Below are 16,507 nucleotides of genomic sequence, written 5' to 3'. Positions count from 1 at the left end.
TCACTCCCTCAGTCCCAACACCTTATCTTCACTCCAAATTCTCCCTAAGTCTCCTCCCAATTCCTTCTCCACCTGCTGCACCCTTCTCTCTGGTCGGTTGATCTCCTGCCAGCTCTGCTGACCTCAGCCAAACACCTCTCCTTGTTAACTACCTCTGCTGGCTTTGTATAGCCCTCTCCTTCCAACATAGAATCTTCCCTGTGCTCCCGTTTCAATTGATTGCCGTTCTCTTGCAGATTACTCATCTGATAGATATCCTCATCCAGCTCTGCTGCTCGGAAAAACTTCGACAGGGGGCATAGTGGACCTCGACTCGACCTTCTATCCGTGTTGCTCAGTCGTCGGCTCTGTATGGGAGGATCGGGCGTCGGATATATACCACGTCACTAGGCCCTGTACTTAAGATCTGTGTTTTCCGCGAGCTCGACGTGCTGCTCTGAGGAACATAGTGTTATCAAGTCTTTAACTCTTTTTGGATTTTCATCAGATGTGCTTTTTTCCCTCGACCGTGAGATGTCTGTGCCTCAGATTTCGGGTTTTAAATGCTGTACTTACTCTGACTCTAAAATGTCCATGACCGACTCACACGACATCTGTGTGTGGTGCCTCGGCTCGGGTCACGACACATAGGAGTGCGTGTTGTGTACAAAGAGGAACAAACCCGAAATCTGTGCGTGAGTGGGCAGACAAACTTGCATTGGGCCGACCACCACCGAAATCACCTGCGTGGTAGACCATTCGGTCTTCTGAGGCCAAGACTGAGCGTCCTCCCCTGAAAAATGGAAACATGAGCGTAAGATGAAGAAGCGGCCTCACTCGAGGAGCCACTACTCCTCGTCGTCGTCTCACAAGAAGAAAAGGCGCCACCGGCACCAACGGAATTCCAACTCCTCGTCGGAAAGAAGTAAGCCGTCAGCTGAGCCGACCACTCGACAAGAGTGGAAAGACTTTACAACTCAAATGTTGGCGATGTTTAAAAAAAAAAAGCAGATGTAGCTTTCGTTTGCGCCCCCCAAGCAGAAGACCTCAGTGGCAGCAGCAGCGCTCGGTACTCCCGACCCCACGCAGGCCCCTTTGCTGATGCCATTGGCATCAAGAAAGCCTTCGGGCTCGACGCCGAGAAAGGCACTTCAACCCTTGTTGTCCGGACCTTCCCACAATCCTCTGGGTTCCCCAGTGCCTCTTTGGTGCTCAAGCCCCATTCAACGCCAACAGCCATTCCGTCGACTTCGAGGGATAAGCTCTTGACGCCGACTACCAGTGACAGATCTTTTATCCCACTCTCCCCGACTGATTTCTTTGGCTCCATGGCGTCGATCTTCAGGCACTGATGGTGGAGATGGTCAAGGTGACATCCATCCTGTGTATGCAGGGACGGGTGGCATTGACTACATTGACAACCAGGCAGATATCCTGGCATTGGCACAAGGGCTCCATGATGCCATGCGGCTGGACACATCCCCAGATGTGGGGTTACAGCAGAGCCAGCCCTACACCCATACCATGCCAAATTTTGGTTACTAGTGGATAGGGTGGTCGACACTGTAGGACTGAATGCTGCAGGAGTGCCAGCCCAGGGATATGAATTGAAAGATATACTGAATGAGGGTCCAGTTACAGAAACAAATATTCCACTGAACCCAGCGAGCCTGCTTCTGGCAGCACCCCTGCTCCATTGCTTCGGTCAGTGCCACTATAACCAGGAAATACACGCCGGCATGAGGAGACCCGTAATTTTTGCCTTCTCGCCCTTCTCCGGAAGGTCTTGTTGTGCGGGCTGCCACGGTTTCCACCAGGGCGGCTTCCTCTAGACTTCACGTCTGGCAGAATGGCCATAAAAGCCACTAACGTAGCCTGTGGGTTTGTCAAATATTCGTACGGCCTCTGCAAGGCGGTATAGCAGGCATCCTAATACATCCCCGAAGGGGAGCTGTGAGACTGCTTTGTACAGCTGGTGGAAGATGGGAAGGAGGTGGCCAGGCAGTCGAGCAAACGGGCCTGGATGTGGCCAACTGCATATGCTGTTCAATGGAATCGACTGTGGCACTGAGGAGACAGGCCTATCTACGATTTTCAGGCTTTTCGCCAAACGTCCGGAACAGATTGCTGGACATGCCTTTTGAGGGCAAATTTCTTTTTGGCCAAAAGGCTGACGACTCCCTTGAACAATTTAAGGAGTCAAAGATTGCTGCAAAATCGCTGGACCTAGCTGCACAGCTGGCCAAGCCTTCCTTCATCTTCGCCTCTGGGGGCAGGGGCTACAGGCATAATGTGCCTTATGGCAGGAAGGTGCAGCTCCCGCAGGCCAGGGAGGTGCAGAAGTATTTCTCATGCTCCGGAAGGGGCAGGGGGCTTCCAGAGGCCAGCAGGCAGCAGCGAGTGCAGCTCCACCCTCTAAGCCTCTTTGATTTTCCCCTCCCACAAAACAATGATTGGTGGACGGCTGTCAGAGCATTGGCCCCAATGGCAGGAGATTACCTCTGATGCCTGGGCCCTGGAGCTCATACAGTGGCGCTATTGTCTGCCCTTCTTAAGGAACCCGCCGGACAGACCCCCACCTCCTCCAAGCCAACCTGGATAGGAGCTCAAGGAAGAACTGCGAGCCTTGTTGTTAAAGGGTGCCGTGGAAGAGGTGCCTTCCGAGCGGAGAGGATCGGCTGGTATTCTCGGGCCTTCCTGGTACCCAGGAAGGGGGGAGGTCTCTGTCCCATTTTGGACCTCAGGGCTTCAAACAAGCTCCTGAGGAAAGACAAATTCAAGATGGGGACGTTGAGAGAAATTCTCCACGCTCTCGAATTGCAGGATTGGCTGGTGTGAATAGATCTGAATGATGCTTATTTCCATGTGCCAATACATTGCAAGCACAGGAAGTTCCTGAGGTTCCTCATAGGGGACAAGCACTAGCAGTTCAAACTGCTGCCCTTTGGGTTAACCTCCGCTCGAAGGGTCTACACCAAGCTCATGGCAGTAGTTGCAACTCACCTCAGGAGATCCGGTGTCCACATATTCCCGTACCTGGGTGACTGGCTGATCTGAGGGAAGTCGATGGAGTGGGTTTTGTCCTACCTAGAGGACACCTGTTCACTACTCCACAGGCTGGGCTTCTTCCTGAACTTGAAGTCCCATGTGACGCTGGTCCAGAGGCTACAGTTCATCGGGGCAGTCCTAGACACCTGGGTAGGGAAGGCATTCCCTTCCGAGGAGAGAGTATTATACTGAGACTTGATAAAGCGCAAACAAGACCAATGAAGGCAACTAGGCACTAGGAAGGAGAGAGTAGGAAGGCACCCAGAAAGAGTGGAACAGAAACGTTTTCAAATGTTTACGTAATGGGAGAAATTGAGGGATGCTTTGAATATCAACAGGAAGGGCATTCGACAAAGTAGGACCGAGCACAGAAAAAGATATTCCTCCGGCACGAGTCCCTAGGAATCAAGGAATGCAGAGCAAGAGATTAGCTAAGCGGAGAGCTCTACAGGGGCTGTAGGATACCAATTTGGATTGCAGAAACTATGCCACGGGATTGAGAATAGCTAGGTGAACAAGACAAAAGGCTTTACATTTAATAAACCATGCACTGGAAGCCTAGTGAAGTTGGAGAAGAAGCTCCTGGGAATGAGCAAGTCTAGGAGCATTCAGAGCCAGGCAGGCAGCTGAATTTTGAAGAATCTGCAGCCGTTGAAGTAGAAATTTGGGTTAACCAAGGTAAATCCCGTTACAATAGTCAGTAGATCCCATGATAGAGGCTGTGACAATTTTAGATCGAGAGTCGATCAGGAGAAAAGGAAGAACCTTTTTCAACAATTTGTTTGGCAGAACCCGTTTGGCAAACAGCTGACACTTGGGCAGATCTGGACCCAGAGGACATCATTTTTATGGCAAGACTTTAGACAGTGGAGACAGGTTCAGGACAGGGACCAAGTGAAGACGGCCAATAGTCAGAGGTCCAGGAAGAACTAGGGCAGATGGAGCCGACCAGTAAGACCTCGGTTTTGTCACTGTTAAGCTTCAGCCAATTTTCTGACATCCAGTTAGCGACTGCAGCGAGACAGTTATTTAACTTATGTGGGGGATCAGTAGAGTGAGAATTGAGATGAAAACAAATCTGTGTGTTATCGGCATAGGTGAAGAAGTGAATGCTGTGACTGGAGATCAGTTTTGCAAGAGCCAGCATGTACATGTTGAACAGCAGAGGAGAGAGGGCCGAACCCTGTGAAATCCCACAGTCCAAAGTGGTGGGACAGGAGCTGAAAGGGGGAAGAGAAACTGTCTGAGCTCGGTTAGAGAGAAAAGAAGAAAAGCACTTCAAGTGGGTGCCAGAAATTCCAGCTTTGTGGAGACAGTGGAGGAATCTATGGTGGTCAACTGTATCAAAAGCAGCGGAGAGATCCAGAGAATAAGAACACCAATCTCTCTGCGGTCTTGAAGTAGAGCAATATCACCAAGAAGAGAATCCAGCACAGACTCGGTGCCCATGCAAAGGCCGAAACCTGCCTGGAAATGGTGCAAGAGATGGTTGGTCTCCAAACAAGCTGAGAGTTGTGGAGCGGCAATAGCTTCAAGCAGTTTCATAAGAACAGGGAGAAGAGAGATGGGTCGATAATTTTCCAAAGCAGCAGGATCTAAATGTGACTTCTTCACTAGGTGAGAAATCACAGCGTGTTTAAGTGAGTCAGGGATATCATGTGTCAACAGCATTGTGCACCAGCAGCTTCTTTCCTCCACCTCCTGGGCCTCATGGAATCCTGTATTTTTCTAGTGCCAGAGGCCAGGCTGAGAATGAGATTACTACAATGGCCCTGTCATGATGCCCGCTCCCGGGGAGCCGGTTCAAGCCCGGCGTCCCCGAAAGCGGACATCCAGTCCCCAAGGAAGGACCCAGCAACCCCATATAGGGGCCCTTTGGACAGTGTCCTGGCGCCTATGGCGCCAGGCTCATAAAATACATCAGTCCTGGCGCCATAGGCGCCAGGCTCATTATGGGAATGCTTGGGTGCACTTACCTGATGCAGACCATGCTGCAGGATCCCGGCCTCCTTGAGGCCTGAAAGGAACTACTTTACCTGTGGGACTAATTTACCATCCGGGCGTGGTCGGGGAAGGATACATACCTGATTGGAGGAAGGATACATACCTGGAACTTCTTCCAAGGCTATTTAAACCACACCCGAACAGCCACATGTGCTTCGCGTTGTTCTGCATCTAGCAGCTGGACGCTCACTGTGTCTGCTCCTGCATCCTGACTTCTGCCACGCCTGCCAGCATCCTGGATCACCTGCAAAGGAAGAGAAGAAGAGAACAGAAGAAGGAAAAGTCCTTACCTGCTAAATCCGCATCCCGGAGACATCTCGCCGACACTCCTGAAAAGGAAGACTTTAATTTAAAAGCTCATCACGCGGATCACTGCAGCGCCGCATTCCACTCACCTTTACAGGGCGCCTCCATGTTCAGCAGCGATCATCCGGATTCGCAGTCACGCCCCAGCGCCTAGGGAGAAAAACACCAGAACAAAAGGTGAGAGAGAGAAGGGAATAAGGAAAGCTAAATCTCCATATTAAGACTTACCTGTTGATTCATTCCCTCTTCATTTCGGGTCTGCGCCGCATCCTGGCATTTCCGGACCCCGGCCCCTAAGGGGAAAAAGAGACATCAGCGTTAATGAGCGAATGAAAAGACATTACCAAAAAACGCTCATTAAAGACTTACCTGATTTCTACAAGGATTTCACCGCTCATCTCGGGTCGGTGCCTGTTCCCCGGAATTCCGTACCCCGGCCCCCTGGGGACCCCTGGGGAAAAAGACACTAGCATTAGTACATTAATGCATGGACACAAGGGGAACCTCTTATCAAAAAACTTACCTGGAAGCCAAGCAAGTTTGGTTCTCACCAATCCGAAAATTCAGTGAAGTGACTGGATACCAACGCGCCCCTGCATCAGAAGCAGGATGGAGAGCTCGTCCTTCCAGACCCTAAGGTGAGACGCTACGAGAAATCACAGAAGGGTTTCAAGGAGGGTGAGAGGGGAAAGTGGGAGGCCGATTGCATTACCCCGCAGACAGTTAATCCCCTATTTTCGCCTACAGAAGGATACTTCTGCGAGCCAGACAAGCCAGATTTGGGGGCCCGGTTGAGTCCGTCTTCCGAACCCTGCGCATCACCTTAGAAGAGGTCACAGCAGCGCGAACCAGGCCAGCGCCTCCGTGGGAGTCAGGGCAGCGTAACATGCTCCTACTGGGTCAGTGGTTCCAGTTCCTGAGAACCCTCACAGATTCCCTCAGGTTGTACAGGTCAGTGATCGACGACCTTGGTTGGTGGGCCAACAGCAGCAATCTTATGGCAGGGGAACCATTCTGGCCCCTGTGGCCTGAAGCAGGCAGAGCATGCTCTCACACGAGTGGGAGGTGTGCTAGGAAGTCTTAGAGGAGGTCTTCTCATGCGGGGGTAGCGCATCAGTAGACCTGTTTGCCACAGAGTCCAACAGGACGAGCAGACAGGTTTGCTTGAGGGAATTCCCAGTAAGTGGCGCGCTAGGGGATGCGTTTCTGGTGGATTGGACCTTCCCTCTCCACTAGGCCACTAAGGACGTAATTTCTTGGGTTCTCAGGATATTGAACAGGTTTCGAGCAACCATGATCTTGATCGCTCCGGACTGGGCGAGGATGACATTGTACTCAGACGTTCTGGATCTGACCATCTGCCCACCTCTCTGGTTGCCTCATCGCCCGGATCTCCTAACCCAGTCGGAAGGTAGAGTGCTCCACCCGACCCCAGATTCCTTCAATCTACATGGTGGCTCTTGAGAGGATGAGGTATGATGACTGTGACCTCTCAGAGCAGGTACTTAAGGTGTTGCTGGCTGCATGCAGACCTTTTACAAGATCTCTGTATGCGTGCAGATTGAGAGGATTTGAGGCATGGAGCACGGAACACGAGATTTACCCTATCTCTTGCCCCACCACCACACTGATGGAGTTCCTTCTGTCACTGGCCTCTTCAGGCCTTCAGGTTGCCACAGTAAAAGGGTATTTGGCAGCCCTGTCTGAGTGCAAGAGGTCCCCAGAACAAGGTTACATTTTTACTATTCCGGTCATGGCCCAGTTCCTGAAGGGCCTTCTGAACAATTTTCCGCCAAGCCCATTTGTTGGCCCAGATTGGGATCTTAATCTTGTTTTGACCTACTTGATGACGGCTCCGTTAGAGCCTATGCATTCATGTTCTTTGCAGTTGTTATCCCTTAAGATGGCCTTCTTGGTCGCGGTCACATCTGTCAGGGGGGGTAGGGAACTGCGAGCCTTGTGCGGCAAACCTCCCTTTCCGAAGTACTTTTGTGAGAGTCTCTCTTACAATCAGACCGGGATTCCTTCCTAAATTGGTTTGAGTTTCATCTGTTCCAGTCCATTGATTTACTGGTCTTTTACCCTTCTCCGAATCCCTCGAAAGAGGAAGAGCGGTTCCACCGTCTTGACCCCAAGAGAACATTAAGTTTCTATGTTGCTCGCACTTCAGAGTGTTAGAAAATCAGACCAGTTGTTCTTGGCCCATTCCTTAGAAAAGGTCTTGCCATCACGAAACAAACCCTGTCACGTTGGATTATTTTGTGCATATCCGAGTGTTACCCATCGGCAGGCAAGGAGCTTCCGGCAGACATCAGGGCTCACTCGGCCAGAGGGATTCAGCCTCTACAGCCCTCCAGAGAGGGGTTCTTGTTAGGGATATTTGCCGAGCAGCCACTTGATCCTCCTTACATACATTCACCAAGCACTATGCCTTGGATGTTGCACGGGGAGCTGATGCAAGGTTTGGTAGGGGGGTTCTACAGAATCTACTGGTTTTAAATCTTTCTGCCGTCCTCCGTCATTCTAACTGCTTGGGGAGTCTATCAAGATGAGGAATCTGCGGGAGAAAAGCAATCCATTGAAGGAGAAATGACTCACCATAATGATCTTTTTATGGATTCCTCATCAACCCTCCCATCCATCCCCGCTCAGAAGGTTCTGTGGCTTTTCACTACATTCCAAACAAGAAGACATCTGGTGATGGCTCGTAGAAGACTGCTTCTGTCTCATTCTGAAAAGAAAAAAAAAGTTTTCAATCATTGTTGTGTGGGATCACCCTGTTGGGATGTATCCTTGTTAAAGTTTTTACCGGCTGATTAGCCTCCTCCTGTGTTTTTACCTTCTGCAGCGTTGAAGCTATGGGGTGTGGAATGGAGGAACAAGCATGGGGCGACAATGGAGAGTCGGACAAGACGGATCGATGAACGAGTCGAGGTCCACTACACCCACGCCCCTTGTTGAAAGGTTTCCGCACAGCAGAGCTGGATGATGGATATCCATCAAGATGAGGAATCTGCGGGAGAAGAATTCATAGAAAGATCATTACAGTGAGTAATTTCTCCTTCTCCTTTCTTCACAAGCCATAGACCTGCCTGTCTTTTACCCACCGCTGCATCCTTCTAAGGAAGGGGAGCGCTTCCATCAGTTGGACCCCAAAAGAGCCTTCCGTTTTTACATCGCAAGGACGTCAGAATTTCAGAAATCTGATCAATTATTAGTGGCCTACTCTCTAGCACGGAAAGTTCTGGCTGTAACTAAGCAGACGCTATTCCGGTGGATTATTTTATGCATTGCAGAATGCTATCAGTCCGCAGGCAGGGAGCTGCCTCCTGGCATCAGGGCACACTCGACCAGAGGGGTCTCCACATCTAAGGCCTTGCAAAGGGGGTCCCAGTTAGGGACATTTGCTGTGCAGCAATGTGGTCCTCACTCCATACGTTTACCAGGCACTACAGTCTGGACGTCGTCCGTGGCACTCGCGTGCGTTTTGGCAGGGCAGTGCTACAAAATCTGTTACTGTGAGCTTTCTGGCCACCTCTTTTGTTTCACTGCTTGGGGAGTCGATCAGATGAGGAATCTGCGGGAGAAAGGCGATCCCTTGAAGGGGATATTACTTACCGTAATGCTCTTTTTATGGATTCTTTTCCTTATATCCCCTCCCATCCATCCCCACTCAGAAAGCTTCGGCAGTTTGTGCGCATCTATCTGGGTGAGTAGACACCTGGTGATGGTCCTGGGGTGACTGTTTTCTGTCTGACAAGTGCATGTCTTTCTCAATACATTAAAAAAAAGATTGTTTATTAATTCTGGCTACTGTGGAAGTCTTTCCACCACGTTTTTCATCCAGTTGGGATGTTTGTTGTTGTTAAACTCTTATTGGCTGTTTAGCCTTCTTCTCTTATGATTTTCCTCCGCCGTGGTCGAACATGGGGCAAAAAAAGTGGAGAACTGAGGTACGGGACATAGTGACGTGGTATATATACAACGCCCATACCCGACGATCGAGCACCGAGGAAGACGGATCGACAGCCGAGTCCAGGTCCACTATGCCCACTGTCAAAGTTTTTACCTAGCAGAAGTGTAGGATGAGGATATCTATCAGATGAGGAATCTGCAGGAGAAGATTCATAGAAAGAACATTTTTATTTCTCTCTGATATAGATGTCACTCTTGATCAGATCCAGTCATTCCCACCAAAAATAAATGGTCAGCCGTCTTCTCTACGCGGATGATCTAATTTTATTAGATCTTACTCCTATAGGCCTGCAACGAAAACTAAATGCCCTAGAGAGATATGTTCAAACTAACGGACTTACCATCAACACGGCAAAGTCTGAAATTCTCGTGCTAGAAAATCTTAGAAGCAAAAGCAAAGGCAGAGTAAGTAAATTCCGCTGGTCATTAGAAAAGACTTTCCTTCAAAGCACACCATCAACAAGATACTTAGGAATGATCATCAACTCAAGCATTAATGACACACCTTGGGTTGCTAGTGTTAAATCTAAATGCCAACAATTGGCAAATCAAGCATGCATTATCCATAAAAAATATGGGCAATACTCACTCCTCCCAGCCTTGGCGTTTTACAAACAAAAAGCAGTTCCAGCACTCATATATGGAGCAGAATGTGCATTTGGGGCCTCATGGGAGCTGTGGAATTCCCTTGAAAATAACTTTTGGACCAAGGTCTTACATCTGCCCCAAGGTACTCCGACGGCGTGCATCAGATATGAGCTCGGCCTAATATCAATTCACGCCAGAATCTTCTGGAACACGCTAAATCTCTACTCGAAAATAACCAACATAAATACTCCTATTCAATTTGAGATCTTAAAAAACATTGAAAACTCCAAGGAACTAAATGTGCTATCTTCATGGGTGGAGAGCTGCAAGATGATTTTAAAGAATCTTGATACTGATACCAAAGCCTTACACAGTAACCCAAACTTGGTGAAAAAATACCTATGGAGAAGTGACTGGATCGCAACAGAAGAGAAAAGAAGAACTCACAAATTGATGGAAAATGTACCACATGAAAAACAAGCATACAACGAAATTCCAAACTACCTAAAATTATTTCCAGAGGCGCGGCGACGTGATTTATACTTTAAATTCAAATTGAATCTATTTAAGACACAAGAGCGAAAAAGCTTATGGCAGAAAAATAAAAACATGACAAAGATCTGCAGATTCTGTGGGCTATGTGAGGAGACGTTAAAACATCTTACTTTGTTATGCACAGCCCTCACAAGGGAACAAACAAGCTGTCTCGGAGACTTGATCAACAAAAGACCCTTCCTAAATGCTGACGAGTGGTGGCAAATCTTGTTTGATGAGACAGATAGGAAATTAACTTTTGCCCTTACCTTTTTTTATAGATATTGTGGAAATTAAATTAAATAAGCTTTGAAAAGGAAACTGCTTAAGCAAACGGCCGGAAAAAACTGTTGAGTAAAACTGCAACAAGCTGTTGAATGAAAATTTTTATGTTATGTTGTGTGGATTTGATGATGTAATCATATTTTAAAGGTTTGTAATAAACCGTATAAAATAAAAAATAAAAAATAGAAAGAACATTACAGTAAGGAATTTCTCCTTCTTACCCGACACAACTGCTCCTCTGGACCAATCTCTTTGAGCTAGCCGCTTGTGGGCCGGGACTTCCCCTTCTCCTAGAAGTCTTCATAAGGACCTCATAGCCCACCCCTTTTCAGCTTACATCTTTGCCATGTGTCCATGCAGGCACTGTGGTAGTTTATTCTCTGATTCTCTCATGTATCGTGTACGTTATTGTGCACAAAAGCTTTTTGGAGGGTTCCCTGGTCTTCATTAGGGCCATGCCATAGGGATCAAAATTAAGATTGGATAAACAGGAGCTAAAAGCCTTTCCTGGGTATCTGGTATTAACCAGTGAGCAGGAGCTACTACTGGAGAACGAGGACACACTGTTAAGCAAATCTTACTTCCACATAAGGTGCAAACTAATCATATATGACTCTGTATGCTTTGAATGTCATGTAGATGTGTCCTGATGCTTATGTATAGATTTCCAAACATACAACATTAGTGTCACCATAGGTATGTTCAGCATCAGTTGGCCTGGGGAGCCAAAGGTAACTCCTGGTATCTGTTGGTGCCAATCTGACCAGACTCTTCTAGACTACAAGCAGGAGCTAAATAGTGCCATACTCCCCGCAATTTCGAACCCTGATGTCATACACTGCTGATTCCATTTCCGCCGTTGCTCCCCTGCAACATGCCTAGGTGGTCTGTAATAGGCGTTTGGTTTCCCATTCAACTCCTAAATTAGGGAACCTAGTCAATTTCCATTTGGGTAACCGCGCTAATGTTAATTGAGACCTTATTAGGCATTCAAAAGCTGCTACTAGATAATATGAAAGACCAAGGGTAGGGACAATTGGCGGCTAAAAATAGTCAACAACTCGCCAACACCAAAATGAGGGTGGCAATTGCGTCTTCATTTGTGCATTCAAACATCCCTGCCATTTTATAATACCTAAAAGGGGGACTGCTTCCTTCATCAACTTTCACAGTGTAGCTAGTGGTGCCACTTGTCCAGAGAAGAGGTGCTGTTAGTTCAATTTCAGAAGAATCTCGATAAACAACAACTAAAGACACACCACCAAGAAATAACTGAGCATCCCCTCTTTCGACTTCAGACACTGCCAGAAGAAGTTGAAGTTGTGGTAAGATGGGAAAAGCCTAGCTACTGGACTAAATCACACCCAAACCTAAATATTCATCACAGTGGCTCAGCATCATACCTCTTCCCCTATCCCTTTGAAAAACAAAGGAGATAAAGATATTAAGGGGAGAGAGGTGTATGTTTTGAAGTACCTCAGAATACCATCTAGGGAGTCTTTTTCTCCTTGCACTAGTCAAGTGGCCTGGGCTGGACCATCAAGTTAATTCAAAAGGGCCTGTGTAACCACAAAGGAGGAGTCAGGAGTAGTGTTGGTGAGTGGCACAGTAATCGAGGGAAAGCCGTCTGCAAGTGTAAGCAGAAGGGAGATTGGTAGATATCTGATGGGGAGCTGCTTAGCAGCAGTGAGGATGAGCTGAGAGAACTCCTGTGTTGGGAGGGTTTTCCTCAGGCCTGTGTTCAGACAATGAGGAAGACCAACCCAGAACTAGGCAACATGGCTTCTCTCAAGTCCACCTTATTCTTATACCTGTAAAAATGGCAAAGCAACCAAGACTGGGATTGAGTTCCAGGGGTTGGGTGCCTAGCAAGGGAAGGAGCGTGTGCAGGTCCTCTCTTTGTGGGCGAGTTGTAATTCAAGCCTGTTTGATTTTGCTGTCCAAGGAGCATGTGCCAACAGATATGTGGACCTTAGCTGCCAGGTATTCTGGTGTGCTACTCGTGACTGCTTTGTAGATGGCACATGCAGTTTTAAACAGTATCCTCGCCTGGAGAGAAAAGCCAGTGTAGTTTGGTAGGGCTGGGGTGATTCGGTCACATTTCCACAGACTCCTAATAAGGCCTGTTGGGGCATGGTGGACTGCTTTTAGAGGAGACCGGTTAGCTGCTGGGAGCCCAGTAAGAAGGGTGTTTCCCTCATTGATGTGCTAGTCCATGATGGCCTGCACTACATCAGGAGCCCCTGTGGCGGGATGCAAGGTTTGATTTTGTGTGAGTGTGGAGATTTGGAGCCAGGCCACTTGGGTCTTTTTGGCTACGTGTTTCTGGACAGGCTGCTGTCAATGGTGAAAGATAAGGATTTTGCTGAATCACAGAGTCGCAAATCAAATTCTTGTATGCTCATATCACTGAGGTATTTTTGAATGAATTGTTTAGTGAGGGACCAATGAGGACAAATTTGGTCTTGGAAGGGTTAAGTTTGAGGTCAGTAGTTGACATCCAGGACTGGATGATGGCTAGGTAATCGCTGAAATGACTGATGTCTGTGGGCTTTTTGCTCTCATGTATAATTGAGTATCGTCCACGTATGAGTGGATGGCTATATCAAGGACTTTGAGATGGGTGCCTAGAGGCTCTATATGCTCCTTTTAAAGGTTAGAGAGGATTGGTTGGAAGATGGAGTCTTGGGGGACTCTGCAGAAGTCTGGGAGTCAGTAAGAACAGTGAACGCAACATGTTCATCTGGACGGCCTGGTGTCTGCCCGAAAGGAAGAGGCTAAATCAGTTCAGAACAGTGCTATTGAATCCCATCCTCTCGGCAAGGAGGTAGAGGAGGATGCAGTGGTTGACTGTATTGTATGCAGCCAAGAGTTCATGGGAGACATGGAGGCATGAGTCCCCCTTTTCCATCATTTGGAGGACATCATCCACCACTTGGATGGTGCCTGTCTCGATGCTGCATTTGGAACCCCGACTGATAGCAATGTAGGAGGTGCAGGTCTTCGACTCTGGCGGGAAGTTCTGTAGCGGCATACTTTTTCCAAAATAGGTCATATGAGACCAGTCTTGAGGGTGTCTGGGAAAGACCCTTTCCGGGAGGGAGGCATTAATGATGTTGATTAATACATTGAGCGTCGGCATGTAAATTGTTTAATGATGGAGGTCGGGAGGATATCAACGGATTAGGAGTTAAGTTTGAGAAAGCTGAGCGTTTTTGGTCTGTGTGAGAGAGAGGGAAGAGAGTTCAGTCCAACAGGCATAGTCTTATAATTAATGAGTGTAGGATAATTGTTGCAGTTAATGTAGATCAAAGCTTCCCTCCTTTCCTCTTAGGTAAAATTGATCTGCAGAGTCAAAGGTCTAAAGAGCAAGATTATTTAACTCCAAATTGCATTTTACAAAATATATATATACTCAAAAGGGTCCAAAAATCCACCCACTCGTTAGGTTGGTGGAACCTTTAGGAAGTGTACATGAAAAATTCATACAAAAATGTTTTACAGGACTACACATTGTAATTAAAAACTAGGGATGTTCCAGTCATTTGTGCAAGTCAAATTCACTAATGCAACTCTATTTAGCTCAAATTCTTTCAATCACATTTCCAGTAATTTTGAACCTCTCTTGCAATCCGTGCACACATGCACAGTAAATTGGTTTGGATATTAAATCAACCCATTTTATATCAAACTACTTTATATGTAGACAAAATAATGTGTACATGTATTTGAACAGTGATTATAATGGAAGCGTTCTCAACAGTTGTTGGACAAAAATAATTGAATGCATTTTTCAGTACCCTCTGTAGGTTTTATTAAATGGATGTAAACGGACACAAATTGTTCTTTTCTTGGTCAAAGCATGTACCAGTGTTCATCTAAAATTTCTGACTGTACCATACCAAAAGTGTGGTGAGCATTTACATTCCTTTGATAATTCAATGAGTTAAATATTTGGAAGAGTATTCTGTCATTTGCCATTTGAAGTATAATTACCTGTTTGTACAGTAATTCTACAGCGTCATATTTGATCATGGAAGAAATCCTTTTAGTATGACTCGTTCTTAATAGACGTAAAAGCTGTAAATATGTTGAAAAGAATTCACACAAAAAAGAAACAGAATTCCCTTGATTCAATATTCTTGCAGAAAAAATGTATCATTTCAAATAATTCTTTTTTTTCCTCAACCATTTGTTTTTGTTTGGTGTTTTTGACAAAAGGCCCTTCCTAAAATAAGTATGTAATTCAGTTTTTGTCTATTTCAGCTGAAGAGCTAGATCTTGTGAATACTAGCTTGCAAGAAGGAAATGATTTGCCTTACACATGGAACCCTGGTACCTTGTTGCATTATGGACGAGCAGAACTGAAAACCTCGGATCACAGGTTTAATATTTAGTGCCTTACTTTGAAACTACTTCAAATCATGTAAATGTTTTATATTTGCGTTAATGCTTTCCAATTGTTTTTGTTTATCTCTAAGGCCTGTTGTTGCATTGATTGATGTAGACATCTTTGAAGTTGAACCAGAGGAAAGGCATAACATTTACAAGGATGTAATTGGAACCCAGGGGCCACCTGATGGAACTATCATGGTCTCACTCCAAAGTTCTACCACAGAAGATAATTATTTTGATGACAACTTAATTGATGAACTTCTCATACAGTTTGCATCATATGGAGAGGTTATTCTTATAAGGTAATATTTGGATATTGTTGAACTCTTACGATCCATAATCTGACACATGATCAGTAGACAAAACCCATATATGACCTGTTTCTTACTTTTAATTGTAACAACTATATCAACACTGAAAATAGCTGCTTCCAACCTGTATACAAAGGTTGAAATCCAGCATGTGTGGCGAACCAGAAGGTGTCTGATGCACTGAGGACATTTCAAGGATATTTATTTCAAATAATAAGGAAAAGGCCTAGCTATCCCTGATGCTAAAGGGGATTTTCCCTACCTAACAAACTAACTAAGGGTGCTTGTCAGTCGTCCAAACAAAAGAATGACCTTCACCTAAAAGATACATCTAACTGGCCCTAGTGATAACCAGCAGAAAAACACCAGAATGTTCCGCTTCTGGTAGGCTTCCCCTTTTGACAAGTTCCCTGGGCTACCTTTTAGGCAAAGTTCTTTACAAAAAAAGAAAAGTAAAAAAATGTTTCAGTTAAGGTAAAAATAAAGCAAGTTCTTCAATCCTCCTTGCATGTGTTTCTCACAAGATTTCGATAGTAGTGGAAGTCCTTATGAACATTCAAAGTCATTGTTTCTTTACAACTAGGGCTCTTTCTTGTACCCTTTTTCCTCCCCTGCGGCTGCAGTTCTTCCGATCTCTTTTGTCAAGTTGAATCCTCTAGATTGCCTGTTAACACTTGTTTTCACAATATTTCTTATGGGGTACTCAAGACACACTTGGTTTATTATGTACAACATCTCTCGTAGCCTTTGCCATGGCTCGTACTTGAGGTTTCTCAGGTTCCCGTAACCAACATTAGCAATCACTTTGTTTGGTTCCTGTTGCCTCCCACTTTCCTGAGCCCCCATAATAGCTTCTCAAGTGTGGGGCTGGTTTAAGGGGATTGGCTTTGCATCGGGGCATCTTCCCCTGGACTCGCTTCCCGGTCTCTCTGCTTCTCTCGCCTGCATTCTGCCCATCTCTGCAGCCTCCGCGCCTATAGACAGACTGGTGGATTGGTTCCCCCAACACGTCTAGTCTTGGTGTTAGTTCTTGGGCCTCAGACCCACCACAGGACTGCCGTTGTCATGCCACCATGTGGGAA

The 16,507-nt window shown here is 46.5% G+C and overlaps 1 protein-coding gene across 1 annotated transcript in view; it reads left to right on the top strand.

The window, feature by feature from the left end:
- SYNJ1 (synaptojanin 1) overlaps positions 1-16,507 on the top strand; it is a 1,805,713-nt gene that overhangs the window by 1,277,941 nt on the left and 511,265 nt on the right. Inside the window, exons 19-20 of the mRNA XM_069636346.1 lie at positions 14,986-15,103; positions 15,201-15,416. Of these exons, the coding sequence (XP_069492447.1) occupies positions 14,986-15,103; positions 15,201-15,416 (334 nt within the window). The remainder of the gene's footprint in view (positions 1-14,985; positions 15,104-15,200; positions 15,417-16,507) is intronic.

The sequence above is a fragment of the Ambystoma mexicanum genome, chromosome 7p (genome assembly GCF_040938575.1).
Source record: "Ambystoma mexicanum isolate Mex_15411 chromosome 7p, UKY_AmexF1_1, whole genome shotgun sequence".
In the NCBI taxonomy this organism is placed as follows: domain Eukaryota; kingdom Metazoa; phylum Chordata; class Amphibia; order Caudata; family Ambystomatidae; genus Ambystoma; species Ambystoma mexicanum.
Note: the sequence above shows the minus strand (reverse complement) of the source record. Positions and strands in the feature narration are given on the sequence as shown.